The 14787-nt window shown below is 52.1% G+C and overlaps 1 protein-coding gene across 1 annotated transcript in view; it reads right to left on the reverse strand.

The window, feature by feature from the left end:
* The window catches only part of MPPED1 (metallophosphoesterase domain containing 1), a 65380-nt gene that overhangs the window by 23373 nt on the left and 27220 nt on the right, over positions 1–14787 (reverse strand). The window contains exon 3 of the mRNA XM_061124023.1: positions 4092–4317. Coding sequence (XP_060980006.1) covers positions 4092–4317 — 226 coding nt within the window. The remainder of the gene's footprint in view (positions 1–4091; positions 4318–14787) is intronic.

Genomic DNA, 14787 nt, shown 5'->3' on the forward strand with positions numbered 1-14787 from the left:
CCTCCCTACAAGGGGCGTTAGGATCATTTTCCTAGACAGAGGGATCAGAGAGGCTAAGGTACTTGCCCAGAGTCACACAGCAAAGAAGTGGTGATGTGCCACAGTTTGAACAGCCCTTCCCTCACCACTCCACTGCCCAACCACGACTGTAGCTGAGAAGCCGGGGGCCTGGCGGCAGGGGCCCGCCTTCCCAGGCACGCAGGTCCCAGGGGGCTAGGGTGGCAGCAGGAAATCAGTATTAACCCCACAATGCCGCAGAAGCAGATGCAAGCAACTGGTTCCTGCAGAGAAACTCAGCGAAACTTCCCCGGCACAGGAGCCCACATCTCGCCTGCTCCCAGCCCCAAACAGGGCCCAAGAGACCCTGGGGTTGCTGCATGGAATGCCAGCTAATGGCCTGCATCTTGGAATGCAGATGAGATGCCCTTTAGCCCTCTGTCTGTGTCAAGGGCTATGAACCAACAGCAGCCCAAGTAGAGCCTGACAGGGTCCAGCACGTAACAGTGGCTCCTTCCCACCTCCTCCACCTACAGAAACACCAATTCAGTTCAGTTCAGTTGCTCAGTCGTGTCTGACTCTTTGTGACCCTGTGGACTGCAGCACGCCAGGCCTCCCTGTCCATCACCAACTCCCAGAGTTTACTCAAACTCATGTCCATTGAGTCAGTGATATCATCATGGAAACATGCCTCCTTCAAATACCCCCTCCACAGGGAGTCCTCCTGGATCTCACCAAGCCCGGTGCGAGGTCCCTTCTCTGTCCTGCAGCCCCTCCCACTCCTGCAGCCTGGGGCTGGGCCCTGCGTGGCATGGGGTGGAGGTGCACACCAGCTGCGAGGGAAGGTAAGGGTGAAGGGAAAGATGCTTCTCCCTCTCAGGCCCCAGGGGACCTGCCACTAAAGGATCCAAAGCTGCTGGTTCTGGGGCCACAAATGCCAAAGCAGGGACCAGGGGCAGCCGGACCCCAGCAAGGCCGGCAGCAGCCTCGCCCAGGCCTCAGCAGCTCCAGCCCGTGGCCTCGAGCTGACAGAGGGGCCACAGGGCTGAGCTGGCAGCCCGCCCAGGAGCCTGGGGAGCTGGCTGTCAAACGGGTTCTTTGGAGCCCAGCTGTGGGGCTGCATCAAGCCGCTCTGGGTGGGACGGGAAGGACGCAGTGATGCCTGCTGCCCGCCGTCCCTGCCGCGCTCCGTCCCACGCGCTGGGCTCTGGGCAGGGGGCAGAAGGGGAAGGGGACGCACCACACAGCAAAGAACAAAAATGTCTCTGTTCGTGGAAAGTTTGGTGCAGCTGCTCGGCTCAGCTGAACACTCCCGACAGCTTTACAACAACCCTCCGCAGGTGGTGCCCGTTATTCCCATTTTGCAGAGGCAACAGAGGCAAGCAGAGATTAGGCGACTCGCCCAGGGTCACACAGCCCGTAGCAAGTGAGGCTGAGAGCTGAGCCCAGGCAGTTTGGTCCCAAAGCCATGCTGTTAACTTCTAAGGAATACAAGTTTAAAAAAAAAAAAAAAAATGTGTGTGTCTGTGTATGGGTGTGTGGGTGTGCAGGAGAGATGGGCTGTGGGAAACCACTGGGCAAAGAGATCCAGTCCAGAGTTCCTGGTCTGACACCTGACCCTCTGGACCCTTGACCCTCATCTCCCCGCCTCCCCACCTGCACCTCACGCTCACTCAGCCACCTCCTCTCTCGGCCTTGGTGCCGAGCTCATCACACCTCTGAGTGCCACATCAGACCTTGTCTGGGACCCCACGGGCTCCCAGGAGGGTTTGTGGAGACCCTGTACATGATGAGGATGGGGGAGGTGACCACAGACACCTCCAGGGGCTCAAGGACAGCCTGGCATCTCACCCCTGCCCCATGAGGGAGCTTTGGCAAGGTGGGGCCACGTCCTGAACCTGCCCGCAGCATCCAGGCCGCAGGGGGTCACCTGCCGCATCAGCCAGGGCAGCCCAGGCTTCCTGGCTACTCTCAGTTGGCAGCTGTTTTCCCTGAAGTCTCTGCACCCGGACAGACCCCGTGTCCCCTGGATCGCCCCATCAGCTTCCTAAGTGCGCTGCCCTGGCTGATGGCACAGCCTCAGGCCCTGTCCCCCTCCACGCCTGGGAATGCCCCTCTCCTCCCGTGGGGCTCTGGTCACCCCACCCCCTCCAGGGATCCCTCCACAATCAAGCCACGCTTTCAAGCCCCTGAGGTCTCTCTTTCCTGTGTATCCTCCTCCCCCTGCCAGCATTTGGCAACTTGTGGCCACTGCCAGCTGGGCCTCTAAGGGCCAGTCGGTCTACCCACCTGTAGACCCGGGACAATAAAGGAGTCCTCACAGGGGTCAAGTTAGAGACAGTTCTTACGAAGACTTAAGCCCAGGACCCAGCTTACTGTAATCACTCAGGGATGATTTATTGTCATCATCATCATTATCGTAATCTTAACACCATCATCATCACCACCATCACCTTCACCATCACCATTATCACCGCCATCATCACCATCACCACCACCATCATCATCACCATCACCTTCACCATCACCACCACCATCATCATCACCTTCATCATCACCATCATCACCACCATCACCATCACCTTCACCATCATCACCACCATCATCATCACCATCACCTTCACCATCATCACCATCACCACCATCATCACCTTCACCATCATCATCACCTTCACCATCACCACCACGATCATCATCACCATCACCTTCACCATCATCACCACCATCACCATCACCTTCACCACCACCATCATCACCATCATTACCATCATCACTTTCACCATCATCACCACCATCATCATCACCTTCATCATTACCATCATCACCACCATCATCATCACCTTGACCATCACCATCACCACCATCACCATCATTACCATCATCACTTTCACCATCACCTCACCACCACCTTCACCATCACCATCATCACCATCACCATCATTACCGTCATCACCACCATCATCATCACCATCACCTTCACCATCATCACCACCATCATCATCACCTTCATCATTACCATCATCACCACCATCATCATCACCATCACCTTCACCATCATCACCACCATCACCTTCACCATCATCACCACCATCATCATCACCTTGACCATCACCATCACCACCATCACCATCATTACCATCATCACTTTCACCATCACCTCAATACCACCATCACCATCACCTTCACCATCACCATCATCACCATCACCATCATTACCATCATCACCACCATCATCATCACCTTCACCATCACCATCATCACCATCATCACTTTCACCATCATCACCACCATCATTATCACCTTCATCATTACCATCATCACCACCATCATCACCTTCACCATCACCATCATCACCACCATCACCTTCACCATCACCATCATGGCCACCATCATTATTACTCGGGTTACTATGGACACACTGACCATCATGGAGACCAGTCATGACCTCTTCTCACCCTGATGCCCACTGAGCCAGGTGAGCCTAGGGATAAGGCCTGATTGCTCTGTGTCTCCAACAGGGAACAAAGTCTCGATGCATGCTTGTGATCTAAACAACTGCTGTCCCCAGTACAGTACACCAGGCGTTTGGCCCTCCATGGAAAGTCCGACTGCCTCTTCTCAGTCTGGCTAATTGGTCATCACTCCCACCCAAGCATCTTCCATGTGTCAGAGGGACAGACAATAGGGAGATTCCTGGCGTATAGGATGACGGTTAAAAGCAGGGATTCTGGAACCACCTGCCTGGGTTTAATCTCAGCTCTGCCCATTCCTAGCTGTGTGACCTTCAGCAAGGCCCTCACCCTCTCTGTGTCTGTTTCCTCACCTGGAAAATGAGGATAATAATAGTACCTGTCTAAATGTGAGCCAGGATAGCATATTTAATTATCTGTCAGATATGGGGAAACCAAGGCTCAGAGAGTGGCAGTGACCTGCCCAGGGTCACACGACATGAGGGGACAGCTGGCCCCAAGTCTCTCCATGGTTTCTCCCAGGCCCACCTCCCTCTGAGCACTCAGCTTCAGCTCCACCATCCCCCCCAACCCTCGCAGAGCTTCAACGTCGCCAGGGGTCAGGACGGCGTCCGGCACACTCACCACGGGGAGCCGTAGATCCGGAAGCCCCGCACGGTGACCTCCGAGTCCTGCAGGTAGATGCAGTTGGTCAGCAGTGACTGCACATTCTCGTAGTTCTCGGGCTTCAGCTTCGACACGGATGGGAAGTAGTAGAAGTCCTGCTTGATGAGGTCGGCCATGAACTCCTGGTCGAAGGTCAGCTCGTGGTTGCCGGCGATCACGATCTTGTACTCGTAGGGCAGGCTGCCTGCAGGGCCGACACAGACACAGACAGACAGACACACACACACACAGGGCACCGCTGTTGGCTTCCGGAGGCGACAGGGCAGTTGGGGGAAGGGGGGCAGGCAAGAGCCCCCGGGAGCCCTGGCAGAGGTGACCCTCTCTCCAGACAGGTGCCCTCTGATCACCAACCCTGAGGTCTCCCTGCCCCCGTTTCTGCTGGGTGGCCGACTGAAGCCCCCCTGGACCAGCGGAAGGGGGCTGGGCAGCTTCCTGCTGGGCCTCTGAGCTGCAGGGGCCCCGCCTCATTCTCAGGACTTCCCCGCCTCTGGTTCCTCTGTCCACGGCAATTCCACCAGGGAAGGAGACCCTGCCCCCGGGTCCCCAGCCCTGCCTCCCCACCTCCCTGTCTCAGGCCCCTTCACCTGGGGGCTGCAGAGTGAGTGGTTCTCCTGACGCTTGGTCTGTTCATCACTGCCTCACCAGTCACCCCGCTCCCCGCCCACCAAAAAAAGACATCTCTTTTTTGGGTCCAAACTGCACAGCATGTGGGATCTTGGTTCCCGGACCAGAGACTGAACCCATGCCCCCTGCACTGGAAGGCAGAGTCTTAGCCACTGGATGGCCAGGGAAGTCCCAGACCCCTTTATAGGTTGGAGAAAAATAGCATTTCCTCTTCTCTGCTGTTCGTCAACTCAGGGAGGTCGTCCAGTGACAGGCATGGGGGCTCAAGGGTTGACAGCTGGGGCTCAGACACTAAGGAGCCACACGACTTAACCGCCTCTGTTTAACGGCCCTCTGCTTCCTCACCGGTGACATGGGAAGAAAAATGTCTGCCTCGCAAGACTGTTCTGGGATCAGGCAAGCCAATGAATGGAAACGCAAAAAGGCTTTTGAGGTTCCAAAAGGAGTCAGCTTCCCTGGGCCAGAGTTTGCCAGCTAGAAGCCTGCAGGCCAGCCCTGCCCAGACATATTGTTTGGCAAAAAAAAAAAACACTTTCTCGTCTTTTTAAAATTTCAATTCGCCGCCAACGTTAAAAATTAGAGAAACTCCCAGTAAAATGTCATTCTTTCTGTTTTCTAGAAATCAATCCATGTTAAATTTTACAATCTTGGCCCAGGCAAGTGCTAGGTACCTGAGCCTCTTTCAGGCAAGAAGCAGAGGTCAGTCTGGCGCAGTCCCAGCCTGTCTCTACCACTGACACCCCAGCCCACTTCACTCATTTTAAGGCACTGGGGTTTATGGCCCGGGCCACAGTCCCTGGAGACACAAAGGGAACAGACCTGGCCCCTGCCCCTCGGTGCTGCCAACCAGACCACGGCACTGAGCTCTGCAAGGCCCCTCTGCCTCCCGCCTCACACACCCTCCTATCTGTCATTCCGGCCTGGCCCAGGGGTGCTGAGCAGCCTGCTTGTTCCCCTCGCAGGAGAGCTTCGGGGGCAGACAGGAGATATGTGGGCTTCACCCACCTCCAGCCCAAGCAGGTCACAGCAGAAATCTGGAAAGCAAAGGCCCCACTAGGACTCCAGGTGACAGGGTGCAGAGATCCCCCCCACCTCCAGTGATGCTCAGGCTGCCGGTGGGGAGGGGAGAGGGCCTGAGGGCATCACAGAGAGAAACCTGCCATTTCCTGGACCTCGCTGTAGGGCCAGCCACCCTTGGTAACAGGCTGGGTGCTTCCAAGGCGGGCCCAGTGACCTCTGGTCTCGTAACTGGGTAACCAGGTTCCCAAGTCAGGGGCCTGAGGTCCCATAGCAGGTGAGCAGGGCAAGTGATGCTAGGAGCTGGTCCAGCTGACCCCACACCTCTGGGTCAGCAGCTCAGATTCTTTCAAGGCCATCAGGCCAGCTCCTCGCCACGCTGGAGTCACGGCTGGTGCGGCGGCCATCACGACTGCCTTCCGGCGCTGGTTCTCTGCGTTTCCACTTCACATCACCCATCCATCCCACCCCAAGTGCCTCCCTGCACTAACTTATGTCATGTCTCTGACTGGGGGTGTTACTTAAACAAATTAGCAAATTACTCCAACCGTAGTTTCATTTATTTCCGCAGCTCCTGACTACCAGGGACCGGGGAGTGGGCAGGAGATGGTCGGCTCTCTCCGGCTCCTCCCGCCTCGGATCAGAGGAGGTGACTGAGGCTTCTTCCCTCCCAGGGGAGGACGCGCTCCTGTACACAAAGCCAGGCGGGGGCAGGAGCCCCAACAAGCCGTTATGGACACCCTCAAATACCTTCCGGTCGCTCCAAAAAGTGGGTGCCGCGCAGCCTGAAGGCAGTAGGCCTCGTCCGTGTGTGAACACAGAGACCTCCCAGCACCACGTCCTCCTGAGCTGGAGGTCCAGCCCCAAGCACATCTGTCTGGATGTGGCAACTTGGACTTGGCAACTCACCAGCTACTTAACCTTCAAAGACACTTAAGCTACTATCCCCATTTTACAACTGGGAAAACAGAGGCTCAGAAAGGTTACCCAAATCAGTAATAAAGTGATACACAAGCACAGAGGTTACTGGACATTTAGTCTTTGTAGCTTGGCCTCATCAGACTCACCCTGAATCGGCACGACCATGCTACACTGCTTCTCAGCGGGGAGACAGATCACTGGGAGGATGGATGATGGATGGGTGGGTGAGTGAGTGGACGGTGGGCAAAGATGAATGGATTACGGACAGATGGAGGAATTTATAAACCAGTCCACCCATCGTGAGATAGCTCTGTCTCCTTTATACCAACTGATCTCTCTCTACCTGGATCCCGCCCTTCCTCCAAATTTTTCCTCCAACTGTCCTGGCGTGGCTTGTTTTTCGGGCACACAGAACAGCCTCTAGGAGGACACGCAGGCTGAGGTGGGGCCTCGAAAAGCAGGACGTTCGGGAAGAGCGGCTTGGGGACCTGAGGATCCGCTCAGCTCCTGGGCCAGGTACGCCTCACTGGGTGGGCCAGGGGGTGGTCACCCAGCCTCAGGTCTGGGAGAAGCAGCAAGTCCTTATGGAAACCAGCCCTCCTCCTGGCTTTTCAGAGCTGGTGAGCATTGTTATGCATTTGTATTCTGCGTGGTAACGTTCAGCCCATCTTTCCAAAATGCTTCCTTTCTTCTCAGCCAGCTCACTTGAGATCTTGGCATTTGCTGATCATGGCTTAGTGGGTGGTAAAAAAAAAAGACCCATCAGGTATACATCAGCAGAGCACTGGAAGATGACCATATGGTTCTAACTCTTCACTGGCCATCTATGTCCAAATAGACATGCACCCACACATGCAAAGCACACAGCAGCGAGTGAGCGCAGGGTTCAGGGCAGAGAGGGATGCGAACAAAATCCACTACTTGCGCTTCCAAGATTAATCTTCCTCCAAAAGGTTACAATTCCTTCTCACTAACACTTCCCCATCCCATTTAACAGAAAATGCTTCCTTCCAACTGCATAATCTGTTAAATTCAACAAGATACATGCAAGCTTCTCCATAATCTACGCTGTTCCCGGAGCAGCGTATGGAGCCCGGTGGGGTTTTAAGTGTCTCTGAATGCAGCGGCAATCAGACAAATACCCCCTTAAGGCTCCCCCGCCCGCCCATCCCCGGCTCGCAGAAAACAGCAGAGGGGACTGGAATAAAGAGACAGTGTTAACAATCTCTGATTACATTTTTAGTGCGTCTTTGACAGTTCTGTGTTTAAACACTTGCCGATGTCTGGGAGAGTCACGTGAGCAGACTTCTTGGGATGGCACACGGTCTAGAGCAACTCTGGAACACGGAGCCAGCCTCGAGCCATCATGGAGGCTGCATGTGGCTTGGGTACACGCATGCTACTGCCATGCACGCGTGGAGGACACGAGCCGGCGACGCAAGAAGGGAATTCTGAGTGCAGCAGGAGCAGGCAGGGGAGGCTGAAGATGGGAGCCTGGGACAAGGGCAGGGCTGAGCGACGCCACATACTGCAGAGGCTGTGTTCCCCCGGACGCTGGTTCGTGCTGCTCTGCGCCGGGCACTGTGGTCAGCAATTCATACTCGATGCTTCTAGGCACCCTTAGAAAGCCAAGCTGGACCCCACCTCCGCCTCCGGGCTATCTGCCCTGGAGGGAAAACCATCACTTCTCTGAGTCCCAGCATTCTCATCCATAAAGGTGGAATGCTCAGGGCTCCTCACAGAGTTCTTAGAAAAATCAAACCGGGGAAGACACATAAAGCCCTTGCATTGTACTTAAAGGGCGGTTTGTTTTAATCAAGTGTGATAAGACTCGCAGACTTGGAAATGACTGTCCTGTGGAGGAAGGCAAGGAGATGGAAGATGAGCTAGTAGATAAGATGGGTGGGCTCTGGGAGAGAGGGCTGATCCTCGATGTCTGTCCCCAGGCCCTGGGGTGACCAGGACAGCATACAAGAACCTTGGAGAGGACCTGGCTGGGGATTGGCGGAGGGGGGTGGAAAACTCGGGATCGGCTGGTTTGCTTGTGAAAGGTGTGCTCGACCCGAGTCCTTACTCTTCTCGGCAATGCATTATTAACTCTGGTGGGCTATTCCCACCGGGGTCAGCCAGCCTCCAAGATGCCAAGTCAGAATTCAGAATACTGAAGGCAGGATTTATACAACCCAGATGGCAGCTGTCATCATTGTCTTTAGGGCTGGAAGGAGGATGAAATTCAATGCTCTACCAGGAAATCCAGCATTTTCAGGGTTTCCCTGGTAGCTCACAGAGTGAAAAATTTGCTTGCAACACAGGAGACCCAGGTTCAATCCCTAGGTTGGGAAGATTCCCTGGAGAAGGGAATGGCTACCCACTCAGTATTCTGGCCTGGAGATTTCCATGGACAGAGGAGCCTGGTGGGCTACAGTCCATGGGGTTGCAAAGAGTTGGACACGACTGAGCGACTCACACTTTCACTGTCACTCTTTCAGCAGGAAATCCAGAGATGGGAACTGGGAGGATGGAGAAGAGAAAACAGACCTAAGGAAGTTAGGTCACTTGCCTGGGGTCACAGTGTGACACTGGAATCCAGACTGCCGGGCCACACCTGGGTGTTCAGACCCCCACTGTGGGACAGACAGTCCTGGGAGGGTGGCCCCTCTGCGAAGATGCAGGCTGGCCCGCTCGGGCCCCGTGTGGGAAGCTCTGGATTTATAACTCAACACGAGTGCCCATATTTAAAAGGCAAGTGCCATTTTTCTTCTGTTTCCTCCTAATAGCCAAAATGTTTAACTTTCAAACATTTGTTTTTCCTGGGAAATGTTTTAAAACCGGGAATGTTCAGTCCTCATCTTCTATTTAAATGCTCGTTTCAATCGCTACGGCAGACCACATATGACTTGAGGCTGATAAGGACAGTTGAAAGGTTTCTGTGTTCTTTCTCCCCAAAATTAGGAGTTCCGTAGCCAGAAAGATTTTGTGGGCACCTCCCCAGAAGTCACAGCTTGCCAGAACATGCAACAACCCCCCCGCCAAACACTTCACGAAAGGCCCCTTGAGACCTTCGCCAGAGGCCCAGACGGTGACCCTGTATGTAGCAGGCCTGCAGAACTCAAGGCTATGGCGCCCCCTCCAGGCCAGGCCCCATCGGTGCCATGACCTCACCTTCCCGCAGCACGACACACCATGCACTTCCGAGCTGCCTAAGGCTTCCTGACGTTTGCTCATGCTGTTCCACCCACCTAGGACTCCCTTCCTGCCTTCTTCCCGAGCCAACTCCACTGTAACTCACCCTTCACCAGCAAGTGCCACCTCCTCCAGGCTGTCTGCCACGATCACCTCTTGCACCCAGCCCTGCCCAGCCTGCGCTCTTGCCATCAGCTGTTTTGTCCACGTCCCCCATCGGCCAGACGTCCTGACACTGGAACCCACCTGCTTCCTCTCTACAGCCGGCACAGGACTGGCTACACGGGGAGGTTCTTATACACGTTCCCTGAAGCCCATGCAGGACTGAGGATGCGGGGTGGATGCTGAGGTCACTGACCCACCACGGGAGGTTCTGGAAGGACCATTGCTGAGATATTGACCAGCATATCAGGTGGCAGACCCCACACTGTCATATCTTTCACTCCCTCAACAGACGTCAGTGGAGCACGAGGCCTGGGTGCAGGACTGGTACCCAGAGGCGCCGGGAAGAGCCTGGGCTGGAGGCTAGGAGGCCTGGGCTTAGCCTCACCTCTGATACCACCTCCCCGGACCCAGGTGAGGCCTCCCCTGCTCAGGCCTCAGTTTCCCCACCGGTCCCACAAGGAGGTGACGCCGAAGTCCTGACCTCTGTTTAGCTTCCTGAGACCTTCCAGGTGATTCCGGGGTGGGGGTCCCTGTTTGATAGCGTCAAACAGGGCTCACACAGGGCGGATGTTCTGAACACCCACGTCTGCCTGCTTGTTGCTGACAGCCTGTGAAGTCAATGGCAAAGGAATAAAAAGGTATGACTCTCGCCCGAGAAGCAGAACAAGCTATGGCCAGAGCCCCAGGCGGCTTGGGGACCCGGGCTCAGGTGCTCAGTCTGACCTAGCACATCGGGGAGCAGGTAGGCCCAGAACCCCCTCAGTCCTGTCACCATGCCCTTCACCCCCTAACCTCTGCAGAAAAGAGGGCATTTACTCTCAAGGAAAAACAATGGCTCCACAGAGCCCCACTTAGAGACCACCGGGCCTGAGGGAGGGTGGGCAGTGAGGCCAGAGCCTGAACAGCAGGAAGATGAAGTGAAAGAATGAATACGGTGACCATGGAGGCCCCAGGCCCCTTCCCCGACACGCTCTCCAACTCTGGAAGCCAGCCTTGCACACCGGGGAACTCATCTCTGGGGAGAAAGACACGTCCAGGAGGAAAACCTACAGACAGCATCAGGGGCTCCCCAAAGAGACGGCCAGGGCTATCATGGTATATTCCCCCTCCAAGCACACACTCACGTATACACACAGATTGTCAACAGCTTTGGGACTTCCCTGGAGGTCCAGTGGCTAAGACTCGGTGCTCTCAATGCAGGGGGCCTGGGTTTGATCCCTGCTCAGGAAACTAAGATCCCACATGCTGCAACTAAAGACCCCACATGCCGATCGAAGATCAAAGATCCTGCGATTGAGACCCGGTGCAGCCAAATAAATATTTTTTAAAAAACAGCTTTCAAGTGTCTGGTCCTTAAACACAACATATAGGGTCATCAGACCTCAGAGAAAAGCCTCCAAGCTGAAAATGGGCAGAGGCACAAATAAGAAGAAAGGAAATTGGAGAAATTGGGGTTGATGCAGGAAAAAAAAAAACATATATATATAAATACAGTTATCACCATTGGTGAGAGGATAGAAGACATTGTATCCATGAAATTCTAGCAGGGCACTCTTAACAAAAGAAATTAAACCATGCCAGAATATTTTCATTTTGGTTAAAGAGTAGAAGATGTAGTTGAGGAAATCTCCCTGAGACTGAAATAAAATAACAATAAAGTGAAACAAAAATCAGAGAATCAAAACCAGGGGTCCCACATGTGAATGCTATGAAAGAGAAGTCAGGAAAAAAAAAAAAGAAGGGTCGGAAATTTTGTAAAAAATCCACAGAATTAAAGACAATATTTGCTCCATTTAAAGGGTTACCATAATAATGAATAAAAACCACTCACATCTGAGACACACTGTCCAGAAACAAAACAGGTCATATACAAAGGATGAGATGTTCCATAGTGACAAAGGAAACTTAAAGAAAATGGAGCAACGCCTTTCACATTCTGAGGGAAAATGATCTGCTACCTACAATTCTACACCCAAACTAGCAATTACGATGGAGGAAAAATACTTTTCCTGACATACCATTTGGCCAGACATTTATCTCCAGTGCATTCTTTCTCAGAAAGTTACTGAAGCATGTGCTCCACCAGAATGAGGGAGTAAACTAAGAAAAAGGAAGTCACAGGACCTCAGGACCAGGGGCTCCAAGACAGAAGGAAGGCAAATGGAAATGGTGAAGGGCAATCCCAGGAAGGTGAGTGTGCCGAGTTGGGCGGCAGCTAATCCAGACTGGGGCAGGGGTCAGAAGCTCAGGAAGCACAAGAAAAATGAGCCAACAGATGGTCCAGCCCAGCTCACCACACTGCTGCGAGGCATTTAAAACCCTGCAGGAGACAGGGATGAACCACGATGGCTATACGGAAAAACAAGAAAACAAACCAATTAATTGCTTTACGAGAAACAATAGGTTACATAGTGAATATTCAACCAAAAATTGTGATGGGACTGTAGAAAAAGGATCAGAGATGTGTATATATGGATAGAGAGACTAAGTCTCTAAGTTTTCACTATAAGACATAAAAAGGAATCTCTAAAACTGAAAAATAAATCGCAGCAATACGAGGTTGTTACTTAGAGACACCGTTATAATAAAGCAGCAGCTACCCAATATGCATAGGGAATAGAAATCACTAGGGAGAGGACTGCTGGCTTTACCATAAGCCTTGTAGCTGTTGACTCACTCTGCAGATGCATTACCTTAACAGGTGGCTCCGTGGTAAAGAATCTGCCTGCCAAGGCAGGAGATGCAGGAGACACCAGTTCGATCCTGGGTCGGGAAGATCCCCTGGAGAAGGAAATGGCAACCCACTCCAGTATTCTTGCCTGGAGAATCCCATGGACAGAGGAGCCTGGCAGACTATAGTCCAGGGGGTTTCAAAGAGTCGAACGTGACTGAGCAACAATAGGGAAATAAATAAAATTGCAATGAAATTAAACGAAGGCATCGGAGGCCAGGCACTCCTCACCTGCCTCCGACCTCTGCCCAGGGCAGCCTGATCTCTCACTCGTTCTACCTGCTGCTCAAAATCTAGAACCAAATCAAACGAGGCCACAGTTGAGGCTGGTGGAAAGACAGAACAGGCAGAAAACCTGAACTGGTTGATTCCTCTGAGATTCTGAGGGTATAAGTGCTAGGATGTCTGGCAACCAGGTTCAAAGGCAGATGATCCAGCCAAGCAGCTCCTCACCTGGCAGGTCCGACAGCCATGACTGACATCACAGGTGTCACCTGCTGAGAACATGAGACAGGCTCCCCCGTGCCCCACATCTAACCCTCACAACAGCCCCACAAGATGGGGAGTAGATTGGTGGATGAAGAAACTGGGGCTCAGTTAGGTTAAAGAAGTGCTAATGGGTAAACACAGAAGTGGGAACCTGAACCCTGATCCATCTATAGCTGAAGCCACGATTTCCCCATTTCTGTCACAATCAGCCAGACATATTATAACACCAAAGTGTTTGCATTAAACATTTCTCAAAAAAAAGAAAAAATGGTGCCATACACTTAAGTCCTTATAAAGCCTCCTGTGATGAGGAGCTCTCAATGACTTTATTTTAAACAACATAATATTTTCAAGATATCTTGTGGCTTTGTAAACAAACCTTTAAGACCATTTTGAAAAGCAATACAGATTTTAGAACAAATTAAACGAATTCAGCAAAGGTGCAGGATACAAAAACAATGGGCAAGACAATCAGTTGCATTTTTAAACACTAACAATAAACAATCTGAAAAGGATATTAAGAAAACAACCCTATTTGCAATAGCATCATAAAGAATAAAATACATAAAAATAATTTTGACCAAGGAGGTAGAAGATCTGTATGTAAAAACTCCAAAATGTCTGCTAAGAGACTAAAGAAGACACCAATAAGTGGAAAGATATCCTGTGCCCATGAATTGGAAGACTTCATATGATTAATACACCAATACTGCCCAAAATGATCTACAGATTCAATGGAATTACTACCAAAATTTCAATGATGTTTCTTTCAGAAACAGAAAATCCATCCTAAAATTCACATGGAATCTCAAGGGTCCCTAAATAGCCAAAGAAATCTCGAAAAAGAAAAAACCAAGTTGAAAGTCTCTTACTTCCTGACTTCAGAACTGACTACAAAGCTACAGTAAATAAAACAGTACGGTACGGGCATAAATGCAAACACACAGATCAATGCAATAGAATAGAGTCCAGAGATAAATATATACGGTCAAGTTATTTTTTACAAAGAACCTAAGATCATTCAATGGGGAAAGGATAGACTTCAACAAATGGTGCTGGGAACACTGAACATCCACATGTCAAAGAATGAAGCTAGCCACTTAATCCATGCTTCCTAAGTCACTTTAGTCATGTCTAACTTTTTGTGACCCCCTGGACTGTAGCTCACCAGGCTCCTCTGTCCATGGGATTCTCCAGGCAAGAACACTGGAAACGGCTGCCAGTCCCTCCTCCAGGGGATCTTCCCGACCCAGGGATCAAACCCGCGTCTCTTGTGTCTCCTGCATTGGCAGGTGGATTCTTTACCACTAGCGCCACCTCAGAAGCCCCAGCCCCTTGACACCATATGCAAAAATTAACTCAAAATGGAACAAAGATCTAGAGGTAAGAGCGAAAGCTATAATACCTTTAAAAGAAACCATAGGAGGAAAGCTTCCTGACACTGGATTTGGCAATGATTTCTTGGACATGACACCAAAAGCATGGGCAACAAAAGAAAAAATAAATCAAAATGTAAAACTTCTA

The sequence above is a fragment of the Dama dama genome, chromosome 22, assembly GCF_033118175.1.
Source record: "Dama dama isolate Ldn47 chromosome 22, ASM3311817v1, whole genome shotgun sequence".
Lineage (NCBI taxonomy): Eukaryota > Metazoa > Chordata > Mammalia > Artiodactyla > Cervidae > Dama > Dama dama.